Source organism: Anarhichas minor, unplaced genomic scaffold (genome assembly GCF_050575085.1).
Source record: "Anarhichas minor isolate MPS153535 unplaced genomic scaffold, ASM5057508v1 ptg000040l, whole genome shotgun sequence".
Taxonomy (NCBI): Eukaryota; Metazoa; Chordata; class Actinopteri; order Perciformes; family Anarhichadidae; genus Anarhichas; species Anarhichas minor.
This window is the reverse complement of record NW_027466486.1, coordinates 13,738,252-13,755,640: the sequence shown is the minus strand read 5'-3', so window position 1 is coordinate 13,755,640 and position 17,389 is coordinate 13,738,252. Positions and strand designations below refer to the sequence as shown.

The 17,389-nt window shown below is 41.9% G+C and overlaps 1 protein-coding gene and 1 long non-coding RNA gene across 2 annotated transcripts; one reads left to right on the top strand and one right to left on the bottom strand.

Moving 5' to 3' along the window:
• Positions 1-8,757: 8,757 nt before the first annotated feature.
• Positions 8,758-11,968, bottom strand: LOC142968063 (uncharacterized). The gene is made up of 2 exons (XR_012959012.1): positions 10,512-11,968; positions 8,758-10,351 (listed from the first exon to the last, which is right to left on the bottom strand). It is a non-coding gene; the product is annotated as an uncharacterized LOC142968063 (long non-coding RNA).
• A 72-nt stretch (positions 11,969-12,040) lies between these two features.
• On the top strand, positions 12,041-17,257 carry LOC142968058 (alcohol dehydrogenase class-3 chain L). Its single transcript, XM_076107791.1, has 9 exons — positions 12,041-12,145; positions 12,715-12,816; positions 13,412-13,553; positions 13,639-13,726; positions 13,818-14,037; positions 15,053-15,313; positions 15,566-15,701; positions 16,763-16,901; positions 17,163-17,257. The coding sequence occupies exons 1-9, from the start codon at positions 12,128-12,130 to the stop codon at positions 17,185-17,187; spliced, it is 1,131 nt and encodes a 376-aa protein (XP_075963906.1). The 5' UTR covers positions 12,041-12,127; the 3' UTR covers positions 17,188-17,257.
• Positions 17,258-17,389: the final 132 nt, after the last annotated feature.

Sequence of the window (17,389 nt, the reverse complement as noted above, 5' to 3'; positions counted from 1 at the left end):
AAATCATATTTCAAATGTTGCACATTACACATGCCTAACATTAAGCACTCAATACTATTCAGTAGATTAGGTTGTGATGATCACCTACAGTGTTCATAAATAAAAGCTAAACATAAAAGTTTATACCATTTATTTTTACAAAATAAATGGTATAAACCTCTTTCTTGTTTGTGATGTGATTTTGTTGTGTATATCTACATGTCAAAACTATCATGTTGCTACATGAATGCAGATACATTTACTAAATACTTTACTGCGTTGTGTTAAGTAGTTCACCTGTTTTCCAAAATGTCTGCATAATACAAATACTACAATGCGCATAATAAAATGATATTAAATTTACCATGTTGATGCTCCGACAGTATGTGTGTATCAGTGGTGGGCTGTCAGGGCCTTCAAAGCCTTCTCTGCTGGCCTAAACAGAATCACAAAGTGATAGCTATTTTATAATTGAATAATTTAAAAAAAATACACTACATATTATAATTCATAAAAATATTTTTCCCATTATCTTATTTTCACATTGCACAGCTACTGTCTTCCTCAGTTGCTCTGCTTCCAGTGCAGCTTGTTTTAAGTAGAGCTTTTATCCAATCGGATTTCACCTCTGTCTCTAGGTAAGAAGAGGCCCGAAGCCTGCAGACTCACAAGTGAATCCCTGTGCAGTTTAAGTAAATGGGGACGATATTGTTGATTGTCAGTGTTCAACCAATCAGATCTTTAGTTTGACATGTCTTTGACGTGCCAGAGCCTGCTAGCTGGCCTACAACTACGTCAGCATTAACACGCAGCTCAGTTTTACCGTGCAGCTCTGCAGTGAGGTGCAGCGTGCGCTGTGATTGGTCAGTGGGCGAGCACGTGACTATTGTGAAACGAAACTTAAAATAGCCATCAGAGGCTTAGTAAGAGTTCGAATTGAAAGATATGGAAGAAATTATGACATTTTTTGCATTTTGCTTGGTGTAGATTTATTTATTTTTTTACCTAGCTTTGTTTTTTTTAACACTCGATGGCTGGAGGAGGAGAAACGGGATTAAACTCTTTGTCAACAAAGAGGAGGATGGAGTTCGTCTAAGTGAACAGCATTTCTTTTTTTATATCGGTGTAGGAGAATGCATGTTCCGCTGCAGGTCTGCTGGATTGATTTGTTGCTCTCTCATATGAATACAGGTGCTGGTCATATAATTAGAATATCATCAAAAAGTTGATTTATTTCACTAATTCCATTCAAAAAGTGAAACTTGTCTATTATATTCATTCATTACACACAGACTGATATATTTCAAATGTTTATTTCTTTTAATTTTGCGGGCATTGTTGGAGACAATGCCCGCCTCTCTTGCTTTAGGTAAAGTGCGAGCCAATTGCAACCGATCGTTCTGAGACTCACGCTTCGTATAGCCAATGAAATTACGAAAACAACGCTATGCAGATTCACAAGGTGCATGCAGGGAAAGTCTTTTCGAAGTCAGATCTAGCACCGTGAGTCAACTACCTGAGACCGATCATGAAGAGCAAAGTGTGGTTACTAAGAATGGTTAAATATGTTATAGTTAACCATATATCACCATAAGTAAGCTATAGTTCGTCTTTTCAACACGTAGTTTATCGTAGCCTTGGCATTTTGCCGTGGCTACCACGAGTCTCCAAATGCGTTATTATGCAGACGTACTCTTAGTAAACCATGTGTAAAATATTAATTTTCTGTGGTATTGTTATCAAATTTGAACGTGTACTATGACTTCATGCTATGGTACCATTGTGTTTTCCAGCTAATAAGTCCCAGCCATAGTTAACTGCAGGCATCTGTTTGCAAAAAAACATCCAGGTGGAAATAAAAACCTTCTATTTCAGTGTGTTTTAGCTTCATTAGCTCAATGCTAGTAGCACTTACAGTGATTCTGACTGTTTGTGAAGAAACTTCAGAGTGTTACCTTTCAATAGAGACTAAAACCGTACATGTACTCCCAATGGTTCAATAAGAGCTGTCAGTTTAATTTGGGTACGCCTTGGATAGGCATTTTGGGCAAATTTTACAGGAGTGGCAACAGAAAGGACCCTAAGGGTGTAACTGATCCTGCAGTGTGACTGCTACGGACCCGTTCGGTCTCATGGGAGGGGGTATTAAGTACTCTGTTGTATCTTCTCTGTGCTCTCTCTCTGCTCCGTCTCCCCAGTGTCCATCCGGGTGCCACCGTTGAGTGTTGTCATGCATTTAATGCTGCTAAGTCTCTCCTCTGCAGTTCTCCAGTGTCTGACCCACTAGTGTGATTCCTAACAGGGTGTTTTGAGCTCCATTAATACTGCTGTTGGTTAGTGTCACTTTCCCTTTAAGAAAGTAGTTTTCCGTTGTTGCCTTTGTTAGCATCTTTAAATTAATACTTTTTTTTTTTTTTTTATTCATCCATTGCCCAGGATTATTTTTCCCTGGGTTATTTACTTTGTTACTCCCCTCATTCCTTAGATCTTAATCGGGGAACATAACACTGGGTGGTGGACTGGTGTCTGTATGTGTTGAGTATGTATGCATGTAATAGCAGATACTTTGTGTCCGAGTCAAATTTCTTATCTTCTCTTATTTTGTGTACGTTCCTACTCTGTCTGTGTCTCTAGGCCCCAAACCTTTTTTTTTATTTTTTAAAAGGCTTAGTCATTTCCTAAAACAGTTGGGACACTGTAGCTTTTAGCAAACATTACTCAAACAAGAGGACAGAACATGTGTTGGGTACAATTTTTATTGGCCGCTTAGTCCCCATTTGGTTGGTCTTTATTTAATTCTGGCAGCAGGATGAGTTGTAAATATAATATAAACAGAATAAACTACAGTTTGTGGTGTTCATGGTAATGAAGGACCACGACACCCAACGCATCAGTGTTCCTTACTCTTACGTTATGTTTTTCCTTTGTTTCCTTTGTTTCATGTCATTCACACACGTTTAATGTTTCCTGTTTTATTTTGTTATTCAGAGAGCACTTCACTTCCTGCCTTTGTGTGATTTCCCGCCAGTTTTGATTGCCTGCCCCACCCTGATTAGTTTCACCTGTCCCTCATTAATCCTAGAGACGCTTCCCCTCCTGCTCACCTGTTCTTACTTTCCCAATCAGTCATTCACTACAAAACCAGTTCCTTTGCTCTTTACCAGTTCGTCATTGTTCTTGGCACCCAGTTTGTAGCGCTTCAGCCTCTGGTTCAAGTTTTTCCCCCAGTGTGATGTGTTCTTTCCCTGTTTACTGGTCTTTGGGTTTACCTGCTTCTACACTCACATTACTTAACATAGACACAGATAAAACAAGAAGCTGAAACATGATTTTTTTTCAAGTGTTTTAAGTGCAGTAAAATTCAGTGGCATCAGTCTGTCAGCATTTAAAGTGAATAATCTTACCTCACGAGGTAGTCACATTTCCTGCTTTAGTCTACTTTAGGTTTGAGCTGGCAGATGATTGGCCTCATGCAGGCATATTTTCGGTCTTAAATTCCTCATGTCAACTTGATAAAGGCCAGCTGTTCATGAGTAGGTCTGTTTGTGATCAACTCTCCAAAGTTGCTAGACTGCATGCATCAATCTGTTTTGCAGGTTTAAAATTCAAAAATGTCTCCCAATAGTTAAAAGAAGCATCCGGCAAATGTACCAGTGTATGTAGTGTTAGGGGTCCTGAAATGTATAAGATATTTATGGAACTATCGAGATCCTGTGATCCTGTGACATGAAGTTGGATGCAAAAAAAAACAACCCAGATTGGATTCAGTCATATCAACATGACATTATACAGCCCCACGTCCGTTGGTGAAATCACGAAACGCAATCTATAGGTCGCTCGGAACAACTTCTTTTGGGGACATATTTACGTTGGTATACACGAAAGTTAACGTGCTTGTGGAGGGAGCGAATGTACAGAGAGAGAGTGAGACCAGGAAGCAACTAATGTGTGTTATGTTGTCTTCTGCAGCAAATAAATGCTGGAAAACTACCCTCCGAGTCGTCTACTTCAATGCCCATTCCAAGTCTGTTACACTGGTGCCGTGACCATCGGATCTTCAGATCAGCTTGATGCTCATCGCCATGGATGCTGTGCTGCCGTCCTGATCTGCCTTTCAAGACTACTGTGGTCTTATCAAGTTTATAAAAGACTGTGGATTAGGGCATAGTGCTTTAAATTGTTTATCCTCATTGTGTTGATGACTTTTTTGATTTTTGTTGTAAATATTATTTTCGGGGGGGGTTTATGTTAACTTGCATTTCTACTCCATTTTGGTTCTAAGTACACACAACGCAAGTACATTTGATTGTTATAAACGGCTACTGACATAGCAATGGATGAGTTTGCTACTCCAAGTCTGCCAACAGGTAGGGGTGATTGGCTCAGTCATATAGCTGGCAGTAGGGGGTGTGGGACATTCTAAGCTAACGCGTGATAGTTGTGAGGATACAGGCCTAGGTCAGAGCCCAGGTAGTACTCCTGTTAGTGGGCTTATGAGAGACGGTCCCCTCACGTTCACTCCTGGCAGTGATCTGGATGCCATTCACCATCTCACAGACATGGTAGGGCAGTTAGGTGCTCAAATTGGTGAATCCATTGTAGCAAAGTTGATGTCAACTGGTGTTGTAAACATGAACAGTGACCACCAGACTACTGCCACCCAGAACACACACTGTGATGTTGACCAACATGACCGTTCTCCACATGTGACAGTCCATGTAAACTCTGATAAAGGTCTCCACACATTCAGAGGGGATAGCACCGACAAATACCCAGTCCAGGACTGGACTGACATGGCTAAAACACACCTCAGAAAACGAGAGATTCCTGTGTGCGACCAAGCCGAGGAATTTATGAGCCATTTAATGGGCAAGGCCAGAGATGTTGTGACGATTGCCTTGCGTAGTGATCCTACACTTGACGTTAAACAAAAACCTGAACTGATATACAATCTTCTTCTCCACTACTTCAGTGTCGCTCCCTCATGTCTCGTTCGAGCAGACTTCTATGCTACTCTGCCAAAGCACAGAGAAAATCCAGTCGACTACTGGATAAGAATCAACAAACCTCTCCTTCTTGTTCTTCTGTTGTTTTTAATGGCAGTTGGCAAACAAGTTTTAGGTGCATTACCGCCACCCACTAATCTGGAGTGTGGACTTAAGGAAAGTAATTCTCTAATACGAAAACCAAACAAACAAAAATAAAAATAAATATAATTCTCAAATTCTATTCATTAGTCTTGTTGACTCCAAATAATCCAGAAGAAGTTTCCAACATTTTTCACTAAAGCTTTTCTTTAGTATATTAATGATATTCTCCTCTCCCATCTCTCTTAGACCATTTTTGAAAACTTCTCTCGCTGCCTCGTACCTCTGACAGGACAATAAAACATGGTCCACAGTTTCTTCTTCTTCACAAAATTCACACTTTCCATTATTATGTTTTCTGATAACATAGAGGGAACTGTTCAGACCAGTATGGCCATTCCTTAGAACAAACCTCTCTTCTTCTTTTAAGTTTTATAGCGGATGGCATCCAGTGCTTTAAAGGTGCATTCCCGCCACCAACTGTATTGGAGTGTGGACCAGAGTAACCTATCCCCTTACAAAAAAAAAAGAGGAAGTTCTATCATTTCGGTGACTTAAATTATTTTACTCAATCCTGTTTCTTTCACGTATTGTAGTACATTTCCTGCCCCCAAGGTTAATGCATCTTTTAGGTTTAGTTCCTCAACTCCCAGCTTCCTCTTCAACCTGTCTCGCTCGAATGTGAATTTCTGGCAATGACAAATGATATGATCTACAGATTCTGGTATTTGGCAGTGCTCACATAGTCCTGTTGGGTGTTTATTTATTAGTTGCATTGTTTTGTTCAGCCTTGTGTGCCCAATCATCAGTCTGCTTAATATGTTTTCTTCTGTGGTGCTTCTTCTGGATAGCCTCCTTTGCCAACTTCTCTCTGAACAGCATAAAGATGTCTTCCTCTTTCTCCTACATCCCAACTATGCTGCCATTCCTTAATAATGTTTCTTTTGATTATTGATTTAGCTTCTGCTTTGCTGAGTAAAATGTCTGTCTTGTGCTGCCTTTCTAAAGCTTGTTTTGCTAATTTATCTGCTCTTTCGTTTCCTTTTACCCCTCTATGTGCTGGTACCCACATACATGATACAAAAATACCCATATTCTTAAGTCAGAACAGTGTTTCGTATATTTCATGAATTAAATCCTGCCTGCTATGGGATGTGAATGATTGTAATGAGGATAATGCTGAACTGGAATCTGAACAGACAATGACCTTTTCGATCCGAGCCTCCTCTACCCACTGCAGCGCAACAAACCTCTCAGTACGACATTAAGCACTTTAAAGCTGTAGTTAACAGGAGGCGGAGCCTATACCACCAGGGTGTGCCCAGGTGTACTGCATAGAGTGATTAGGATGTGATTTGTTTGTTTCTACATCTCCCAATCCACCTGAAAAGAAATGCAATATAAAACCACCAGTCCACAGTCTCCAGTTGTCTCCTCCCTACTTCTGTCCTGCAGCTGCTCTCTTGATTGTTAGTGCACATCTTTGCAGCAAAAATGACCACAGCTGGTAAGGTGAGTACAAGCCAACATATTTTGTGGTGTTCTTATAAGTTTTTAGGGTTTTTTGCAATATGTTTTTACAGGATCTCGTTTAGTCAAATGGTTTATTTGGGGCGAGATTTTTTTAATGAGACATGTAGAATAAAATGTTTATGAAATATCACAATTTTAATCGTAGCTTTGGTTGCCTTTTCTGATTGAAGCGTTTGCCACACATTATGGGTCGGGAAGATGAAAATCTGACTAATTATGGTTTTCACAGCGTCTGGCTAGGACAAACGGTGTAGTTTTCCCGCTTCTTTAAAGAAATTGTGCTTTTTCATCCCGTCAGTGGGTTTTGGGGTTCAGAGGGTTATCTATAAGGTACTGTCTTTCTGTCTCTTACTTTCTATTTGTCTCTCTGTCCCCTCTGCTTCAGTGAAATATCTCGTCCTATTTTGACTCTGCACAGTTTTGAGGTGTCAGTTTTGTGTAACTGTTCATACAGTCTAGGCCGAGGGAATAGTTTGGCTAAAATGCAAAAAACAAAACAACACTTGATTAATAGTATATGAGACAACTGAGTTACTCCAGTAACTGATAACATGGCTACAGGAGCTTTTTCAAACTCAAAATTCACTTAAAAAATGTCAAATAACTTGCCGTTTTTCATGTTTGCTTTTGGAGGAGCAGCTGGGTCAGAGACAATGAAACCACTAGCTGTTAAAACATAACAAAATTGATGTGACAGTAGTTTTGTGAACCCCAAACTAATTTGCAATGTGGCCGGCAGTCGGTTGATCTGACATTGAAATGGGCCTCTAGGTTAGAGGTTGCTTTCAATTATAACAAATAGGATTGCAACATGATATCCTGGTTCTTGCTAATGTAGCATGTTTATTTTTACAGTCTTATAAAGTTCTGTCGAGCCTCCGCAGACAGCGCGCAAGCTCCGAGCATGTTTGTTTTCTACTCTAAGTGCTGTGAGCTGCATAATTGCTGTGAGCAATCACAAAAATGTGACAGTCATAGTGAGCGCTTCACTACAGCGAGTATAAACTAAGCTTCAGAGTTCAACAAAGGTTGGGGCCTTGGGGCTTTTTTTTGACATCCTGTGGTTTAAACGTCCCCAGTAATATTTGTCATATCTCATGCTGGGTAATTTCATGTGGTTTCACTGCCCTGTAGGTCATCAAGTGCAAGGCAGCAGTGGCGTGGGAGCCCAACAAGCCTTTGGTGATTGAGGAGGTTGAGGTAGCCCCGCCCCAGGCCAATGAGGTCCGCATCAAGGTGAGAGACGTCCACTAACTATCACTACTTTGGGGTGGCTGTGGCTCTGAATGTATAGAGCAGATCGTCCTTTATTCACCAAATCCTGCTAAATGCAACTTACCGGGTCCATTTAGTGATATGTTTGATATTAACGCTCCATAAAAATGACAATATAATGTGAAAGTGTTGTTGGTACTGCTGAACCCAGTGAGTGTACTCTCATCAGTCCGTCCGTTAAATCCTTTGTCTTTTCATTGTTTGCTTACTGTCTTCGGTGCAGATTGTGGCGACTGCGGTGTGCCACACGGACCTGTACCTCCTGTTGGAGAGTATGCATGAAAATGGCTTCCCAGTAGTCCTCGGCCACGAGGGAGCCGGCATTGTAGAGAGCGTCGGACCTGGAGTCACTGAATATCAGCCAGGTCAATTTCGAATAGTAGATTATTTTGGAATAAATATTTATTTGCTTTCTTGAGAGTGAAATGAGAAGATTGATATGGGTCATGTCTGTGTGTTGAGTACGGAGCTCAGATGTGCTTAGCTAAGCGTAAAGTTTTGAAACTGCTAGCTTGGCTCTGGTCCAAAGTTCAGAAATAAAGGGACATAGCTGTCAAGTTTTGTTCAAAAATATTTTGACTTTTTGGAACAGACCTCTTAACAAGTTGTCTCCTTAATCCGTCCATTAACAGTTTTACAGGTATGAGTGGAAATGTATGAGGGTTGTAAATTGAGGTCACTCTGTGCCATTGTTTAACACCATAATGAAAGTTGGAGATTAAAGCCATGTTAATTAATTAACATGGCAACATTGTTTTTGTCTTTCAGGAGACCACGTCATTCCTCTGTTCAAGTACCAGTGTAGAGAATGTCGCTTCTGTAAGAGTCCAAAGACCAACGAGTGCGAGAAAACATGGTGAGCTCAATAAGCACTTATACACTCTTCTGTCTCAACTATTGATTTTATTCCTGCTGGGTATGTTCTAAAGGTGTGTCCAAACGCTTCTAGACAAACAATGTATTCAACAGTTCTCTATCAGTGTAGCTGTTACAGTTGCAAAACAGTAGAACAGGGATTGGAGCTGATTACAAATAGTTGTAGGCAGCAGAATGAATTCCGTGGTTCATTGTAAATGGCTTACAGGCAGAGAGATATTTAAAATAGTAAGCTCGTAATTGTATAATTGTTCATTTTAGATATTATTTGACTTGATCATTATTATTGGAATTTAATAAACTCTGTTATACTTTAAAGAACAGCTTTCTGTGATTACTTTGTGCATGTGTATTGTGATAATAGGTGGATATGTGGTCTGTGCTTGAATTCAAACCTTCACTCTGAATGTGGAATAGTACTTTGACTATTGACATTGTGAGTGAATACAAATTATGAGACTTAATTTATAACTGTTAATAATCTTATTGAAATAAAAAATTCTATTGATGTCAATAATTTAGTTTTTTTTATATTTGCTGATAACCAACACGCTCCTGATAGAGCCCAACAGTTTAGATCTTGATTTGTTTTTAATTTTATGCATGTTGCAAATATTCATTGAACCTTCGAATATCCGAGAGCAGCGCTCAAATTGTTTCTCAGTTGTTTTTTTGTTGTTTTTTCACATCAAAATATTGTCTTGTTCAGGTCCGTTGGTCGTCTGCAGGAAATGTCACCATTAGACTCCAGGTTCACCTGTAAGGGAAAGAAGGTGCTGCAGTTTGCAGGAACCAGTACCTTCTCTGAGTACACTGTGGTCAACGAGATGGCTGTGGCTAAGATCGACCCTGCTGCCCCTCTGGACAAAGTCTGTCTCCTTGGCTGTGGGATCTGCACAGGATACGGAGCAGCAGTTAATACTGCTAAGGTGTGTTTGTTTGACTAGTGGGGATAGTCCAACATGTATTGTTGAAGGCTAAAACCTGCTGTAATGAATTCCCCACACACACACACACACACACACACACCGCTCTGTTAAACATCTGAAATGCAACATACTGTCAGTGGCAATAAGAACTAAGAGGTCTGACCTACAGAGCCATGTTGACTGAACTCTGTTGTATCGTAGGTGGAACCGGGCTCCACATGCGCTGTGTTCGGCCTGGGAGCTGTGGGTTTGGCTGCAGTCATGGGCTGCAAGGCTGCAGGAGCCAAGAGGATTATCGCAGTTGACATCAATCCAGAGAAGTCTGAGAAGGCCACGGTGTTCGGCGCGACCGACTTCGTGAACCCCAAGGATCACAGTAAACCCATCAGCCAGGTGCTGTCCGAGATGACCAACGGAGGAGTGGACTTCTCCCTGGAATGTGTCGGGAATGCGGGAGTCGTGGTGAGGCAGAAAGGATTATTTTATTTTTTTATAACAATTTTAGGTAAATTGGCTCATTATATTTAAGATCCATGCTGTTTCTCCATCTAGCGCAGTGCCTTGGAGTCTTGTGTGAGAGGTTGGGGCGTCAGCGTGATAGTTGGGATGATCATGACTGACGTATCCACGCACCCCTTTCAGCTCATCTCTGGACGCACATGGACGGGCACTCTGTTTGGAGGTGAGACAAATATGACCATCACTGTGGTAACTAAATGGGTGTGAGCTCATGTTCTGCAACTCTTAGTTAGTTGTATTCTAGATAAGACTGTGATTGTGTGCCTCAGGCTTTAAGGGTAGGGATGCCGTTCCTCAGTTGGTCAAAGCCTACCTGGACAAGAAGGTGATGGTGGATGAGTTCATCACTCACAACATGACTTTGGACCAGGTCAACGATGCCATTGAGCTGATGAAGCATGGCAAATGGTAGATGTACACTCCCATACTTTCTCCTCCATTCATGACTCGACAACAACACAGATCAATTAAAAGGTGCAGGTCTCCTCATTTCTCTTTTACTTTTGTTCCACAGCATCCGGACGGTCATGACTGTTTCTCCACAATGAGACCACTTTTGCTTTCAATGACCCCAAAGTAATTTGGTAATTTACCGTTATATATTCTACAAAATCTTTACATGATAGTCACACAAATAATGCACTGCACATTATAAACTGATCTGTTAATTATGCACACTATATATGCCCGACTCTGAGCACTAAATACTATTCAATGGATTAGATTGTGAGAATCAGCATCAGTGTTCAAAAGCAAAATGTATCAAAGTGTTTAAAGAGCAAAATAAATGGTATAAACAGAAACTCTGTGGCGGTCTTGTTTTTGTTCTGGTTTTATTGTGTCACAGGCCCAGCATTTACGGTTCCACAGCATTGTCTGTCATGCCTCTGAATGCTTGATTAAACTTGGTTTAAAGTGTCAGTTTTCCCTGAGATCTACTCAGACTAGCCGAATTATGTTTGTTTAACTTGGCAGACAGCACTGTAATCATTCTGCTAGGATGGGCTCCAGGATCTGTCCCAGAGCAGTACTTCTTGAAGAATTTATAATAAAAGATACAATATTGTAGTTGAACAACAGGGGCAATAAATGAAAAATGATATGAGACTATAAAGGTACATATAATAACCGCTGTTGTTTGGCACTCTGAGATTTTACAGAGCAGAAATTACAGTTCACGATTGCTCTGTTTGCACTGGAAGCGGCACTGATGGTTGAACGGATGGTTTTATCCAATTATTCATCCTTATGATCTTGGAGAAACGAAAGCGTTTACTGTGACTGATTAGTCTTTCAATCTGTCATGATGTACAAATGATTACGACCTGGGCTGCTCCTTCCTCCATTCATTTCAAAACTGGAATCGCAAATTAAAGGTATACTTGACTTAAAACTGAACCACACATTGTCAACCGATTCAAAAGAGTTTGTCAAATGTGACCTTACCCAGTACATGATACCATCCAACTCTTAATAGAATACACCATTTACTCATAGGGCTCAAAACTACAGAAACCTTATTCCAACAAAGGCAGACGAAAAGATAAACTTGAACACATCGACGACTAGTGCCAACGTGAGAGGAAATAACTTCTTACCAGCAGGGGGTGGTGGTCGGTGTTCGTCTTCCAGGGATACACAAGCCGTTGTTCTGATACATACATGAAGAACAAAGCTGAGTTTTCCTACCATTTTCACACTGCTCTCACTCAACACTGCTTATCAGGTGAGGTGAAAATGAGAAGGGACGTGTGTGTGTGTGTGTGTGCCGTCTTGACTTTACTCGTTGGCAAGCTTTCCTCACTTCCGTTTCTCTTCTCGTCCACTGATTCGCTCATGCAGGACCCTCCTTGGTGATTGGTCTCTAGACTGAGATAAGACCTGCACTCTTGCCTAACCTTGTGAGGGCGAGAGCACTTGTGAAACAGCATGGCAACTGCAGGGAAGGTAAGCACGCTATCTTCTCCTCACACGCCGTGACATCAGAATAATGGACTTCTGCAAAAGCTTTAAGGGATTAAAGCTGTCCCACAAACGCTGCTAGGACTTTTCCTCTGCTCAGTCAAGCGTTTATGGAACAGAGGGAATGTTAAGAGTACAAGAGGAGGGTGCGGTTGAAACTGCTATTTATTTTGAACATAAGTTTTCATTTAACTGTAAAAGAGAAACCCTCTCGCACTCTGTTGCACAATCTACAAAAAGGGAAGTCATTGGAGAGTTTTGTGTTTTTCTTGGAGGGCTCTTGTTGATCTTTAGTTGAGGCTTCCTGTTGTTGCAACATGGGGAGAGAAAGGTCAAAGTTTGCCTTGGGTATGTTATTCTCAGCCCGTTGAGAAACAGAAGAGCTGAGGGCGAACGGACTCTGATCCAGTTTTCTATAGTCTGCAATACAATAAATTATCAAGGTGTTTTCCGCCATCCTTTGAATCAAGGCTGCCTCCACTACAGCACCGAATGGGTTAAATGTCCACAGAATTGTTATCAGCCAGCTGAAGTTGGCGGACGTTGTGTTGTAGGTTGTCCGGTGCAAAGCTGCCGTGGCATGGGAGGCTGGGAAACCTCTGGTGATGGAGGAGGTGGAGGTGGCACCTCCGAAAGGCGGGGAAGTTCGCCTCAAGGTAATGAAACAGGGCTGACGTGTTCGCTATGGACACTCGTTTAATAAAGATGAATTAAGACCGTTATGTTGCTGCAAACTCTTCAGTTAATGTGTTCTTACTTCATAATTTAAATCGGTTAAAGGAACTGATGCAACTATGAAAAAGAGTCATTACACCTTTAGTACACAGCATAATATTTATAATCTACCCCATATGATAACCAGCTCCACCTGAAAGCTTAGTCACTTTTTCCTCTTGTATTGTATGTGCAGTCCAACACTACAGTGTACTTTGCACCTTTAGTTATTTCTGGTTATATGTTGGAAAAGAGAAGAATTTGCTTTATTGTTACTGTATTCATAATTTACCATGAACAAAAATATCTTCTCTTTATATTAATACAATCTTTACACAAGTAGTATAACCTCTACTTAAAGAGATTCTCACAAATCAACGACACTGAATAATTAAGTAGAGGATATAAATGAATTACGAATAACATTTGATTCATGAAACTGATTGATTTCCCCGCACTACAGCAAATCTTTGTCTTCGGTTAAGAGCATGTAATAAACGGATCGAGCACAGATCAGATCACAGCCCTTTATTTCAGATTGTGGCCACAGGGATCTGTCACACTGACTCCTACACTCTCAGTGGGTCCGACCCCGAGGGAGTTTTCCCTGTGGTGCTGGGCCACGAGGGAGCCGGCATCGTGGAGAGTGTCGGAGAGGGAGTCACCAAGTTTCAGACAGGTTCCCCCTCTCTTCTCTTCACTTCATTAAGGGTTGCTGCGTCTAATGTGAATGTTCAACTGAAACATGTGTTTTTTTGTTTTAGGGGACGCAGTCATACCCTTGTATATCCCACAGTGTGGAGAGTGCAAGTTCTGTAAGAATCCCAAAACCAACTTGTGTCAAAAGATCAGGTAAATGTCCTGGGTTAAAGCATTTGAAGATCCTCCTCTACCTCGTGCAGCTCATCAACTGTCAGATCTGCGCTTGTGTCTTGTTCTCCAGGCTCACTCAGGGCAAAGGCTTGATGCCAGATGGGACAACCCGTTTCTCTTGCAAAGGCAAGAGCCTCTTCCACTTCATGGGCTGTAGCACATTCTCTGAGTACACTGTGGTGGCTGAGATCTCCCTGGCTAAAGTGGACCGCAGGGCCCCTCTGGACAAGGTGTGTCTGCTGGGCTGTGGCATCACCACGGGTTATGGAGCTGCTCTAAACACTGCCAAGGTGAGTCTGGCGCCCCTTATGTCACTGTGCTGCGATCATCGGTCACCCCTCAGTGTAGGCGGGATTCTCAGCCGATCGCCAGAGCAACATCACCGTCAACGCAACACTCAAACATAGGAACGTCTGCACTTTGTAAATTGTACGCTGTAGTGTACTGTGGTGGGCTACCATTTTGGTTGAAGAATAACCAAATTGCAGTTTGTTTAAGACCAAAATATCTCAACAATTATTAAATGCATTTCCAAGAAATTTGATATTGACATTCATGGTTCCCAGAGGATGAAGCCAAATGATTTTGGTGATCCCTTGACTTTTCCTCTGGTGCCACCAGCAAGTCAAACTTTAACTTGCGAAGTGAATTGTCTGAACATCTACTGGATTAATTGGCATCAACGTAGTGGACAGACATTTATGGTCCCCAGAATACGTGTTCTAATGACTTTGGTGATCTGATGACACTTCCTTTGGTGTCACCATTCTGTAATGAAAACATTTTGGATTGATTGCTATGAAATGTGGTTTGTAATAACATAAGTGATTCATTAACTCTTCATCTAGTCAGTTCCAAATCTTAATTTGACCATCTACCTGCAAAACTAATAACATTCCTATCAGCCTCAGCTGTACTTTGTGTAAAGTGCTAATTAAGAAATGTTAGCATGCTAACACCCCCGACTAAGATGATGAACAAGGTAAACATTATACCTAGTCACCATCAGCATGTTACATTATTAGCATACTGATGATACCAACTAGGTCAAAGCACCCCTGTGCATAAGTACAGCCTCACAGAGCTGCTGAGATCAATTTTAATATGCATTTAATATGAGCCAGCATGTACCTACGATGTCAGTGAAAAACACAGCTGAAGCATGCAGGAGCAAGCACATGCAAAAAGCGTGGGCTCCTTTTCTAATCATTATGGGGCATTAACTTGAGGTATTCTAATTAAGATCAGTCTTATTTTCCCTGCTGTGCTGACCTGTAACTGCCTCTTCTGTCGCTCGCCCTGCAGGTGGAGGCCGGCTCCACCTGCGCGGTGTTTGGCCTGGGGGCGCTGGGCCTCGCAGCAATCATGGGCTGTAAAGCAGCCGGAGCAGCCAGGATTATTGGAGTCGACCTCAACCCTGATAAGTTTGAAACCGCTCGGGAGTTCGGTGCCACAGACGTGGTGAACCCAAAGGACCACGGCAAGCCAATCCAAGAGGTCCTGGTAGAGATGACCGATGGCGGCGTGGACTACTCCTTTGAATGTGTGGGCAATGTGGCAATCATGGTGAGTGGGGAATTAAAAATTCCATGTTATTGACCAGCTCCCCTACTCAACAATTCACTTGTGCAAGCTGAATAATCCCATGACCCTAATAAATATGGTAAAACCACCTCAACTCTACTCAAACCGCCTTTTAGAAAGAATAAATATAAGATAAACACAATTGAGCAAAGTCCAAATAGATTAGGGTGAGGTTGTGCTAGAGTCCAGGTGCTGTTTAGATCCAGTTGATGTGATATTGTCTCGTGGTGGCAGAGGGCAGCCCTGGAGGCCTGCCATAAAGGATGGGGCACCAGCGTAATCATCGGAGTGGCAGCAGCCGGACAAGAGATCTCCACCAGGCCCTTCCAGCTGGTGACCGGACGCACCTGGAAAGGCACTGCCTTTGGAGGTAACGAACTAGTTGTTCAGAGAATGCTTTGTTTTGGGACGTTAATGTGAGGAGGTTCCTCATTCACCATGTTAAACAGTTTGGTTCAGACATTCACGTGCCCTCAGGAGAATTTGCCTTCAGGTCTTTCTACCAGAAAAACGGTTTCTTTGATCTTTTCCTAACCCTAACCATTAGGTTTGTTGCCGAAGCCTTAGGAGATTTCTAGTAGAAAGGAAGCCCAAATTCTCCCATGTGCCATGCGCACGTCCTCGTCAAGATGAATTGAGGACTTTTCACCTTGCGCCAGCTTCAGGTCAAACATGTAACCTGATCAATGCTATCAAATACCTGCTAGCTAAACTTACAACGATCCCTTTTTGTTTAGCCCCAGTTAGCATGCTAACATGCTAAACCAAGACCATGAACATGGGAAGATTATACCTGGTAAACACCAACACGTTAGCATTGCTCATTGTGACCAGGCTAGCATGCTGGCATTAGCATTTAGGTCAAAGCACAGCTGTTCCGAAGTACAGCCTCGCGGGGCTGCTAGCATAAATGTAGCGTAAACTCTTGAATCTTTTCTTGTGGAGGGTGTCACGCTGATTAATATGAATAAAACTGTTAACCGAGTTCCAAACTGATGGCACATCATGAAATCGTCCCTGTGTTCCCAGGGCATGTGTCTCTTGATACAGACTTGCACTGTAAGTGATTGGTATGGGTTATCTTTGCAGTTCAAACATACATTGAACATGTGAGCAAGGAAAATGAAAGGCCTCCTTAATGTGAGTTATATTTAGGATATTGAGCTGTGGAGCATAGATACACTGCCCATAATGAGCACATAAACCGCACAGAGCAAACCAGTCAATAGTTTTCTACAATAACTGCTCTTTTGTAAAAATGAAAGGAACTGACAAATAGCTCAGCTCACACCCACATATGCACACTTCTACTTTATAAACGCTTGTTCTTCAGTATTCTGCCGTGTGCCCCTGCAAGTATAGACAAAAAATGTAATTGTGTGCAACCACTACTTTCCTCTACTTTAATGAGCTCATTTACACTTTTCCCAGGATACAAGAGCGTCGACAGCGTTCCAAAACTGGTGGAGGAGTACATGAGCAAGAAGCTCAAAGTGGACGAGTTTGTGACTCACACTCTGCCCTTTGAGAAGATCACTGACGGTTTTGATCTCATGCATGCTGGGAAATGGTAAGCCTCCGTTTAAGATACATTTTTTAAGTGTGTTTTTTGTTAACGTGCGCAGTGATCCTGTGTCCCTCTGGGTTCGGCCCGTTAAAGGCGCTTTGCGTCACTGCTGCCCTCTGTTGAGGACAAAGCTGAGATGAGTTTGACAGGGTTTCATAATAGTGTGCACCACCAGAGGTCTTATGACGTCTTTCCTCAAATAGGAGCTCTAATTCAGTCTGTAAAAAAAAATACAACAATCTAAATCCGATCTTTATCTTCCAGCATTCGTGTCGTCCTTCAGTTCTAGAAGCGAAGGAGCGCAGGAATCTCACTCTGCATCTACCCTGCTCAGTTCAATAAATAATCTTTCAATTCCCTGTTCGAGTGTTTTATTTGAACAATACACAGCCAGACACCCCCCACCCCTCCCACCCCTGAAGGAACGTGCGTACACCGCAGAGAGAACACCGTGTGAGGGGGGGAAAACAGAGGAACCACAACAAGATTGT

What these genes read in the sequence shown, in the direction of transcription:
- LOC142968058 (XM_076107791.1), top strand. An exon ending in GCGGGGAAGTTCGCCTCAAG is followed by an intron (nt 12,817 to 13,411) that starts GTAATGAAACAG and finishes CCTTTATTTCAG; the next exon opens with ATTGTGGCCACAGGGATCTG. An exon ending in GAAAGGCACTGCCTTTGGAG is followed by an intron (nt 15,702 to 16,762) that starts GTAACGAACTAG and finishes CACTTTTCCCAG; the next exon opens with GATACAAGAGCGTCGACAGC.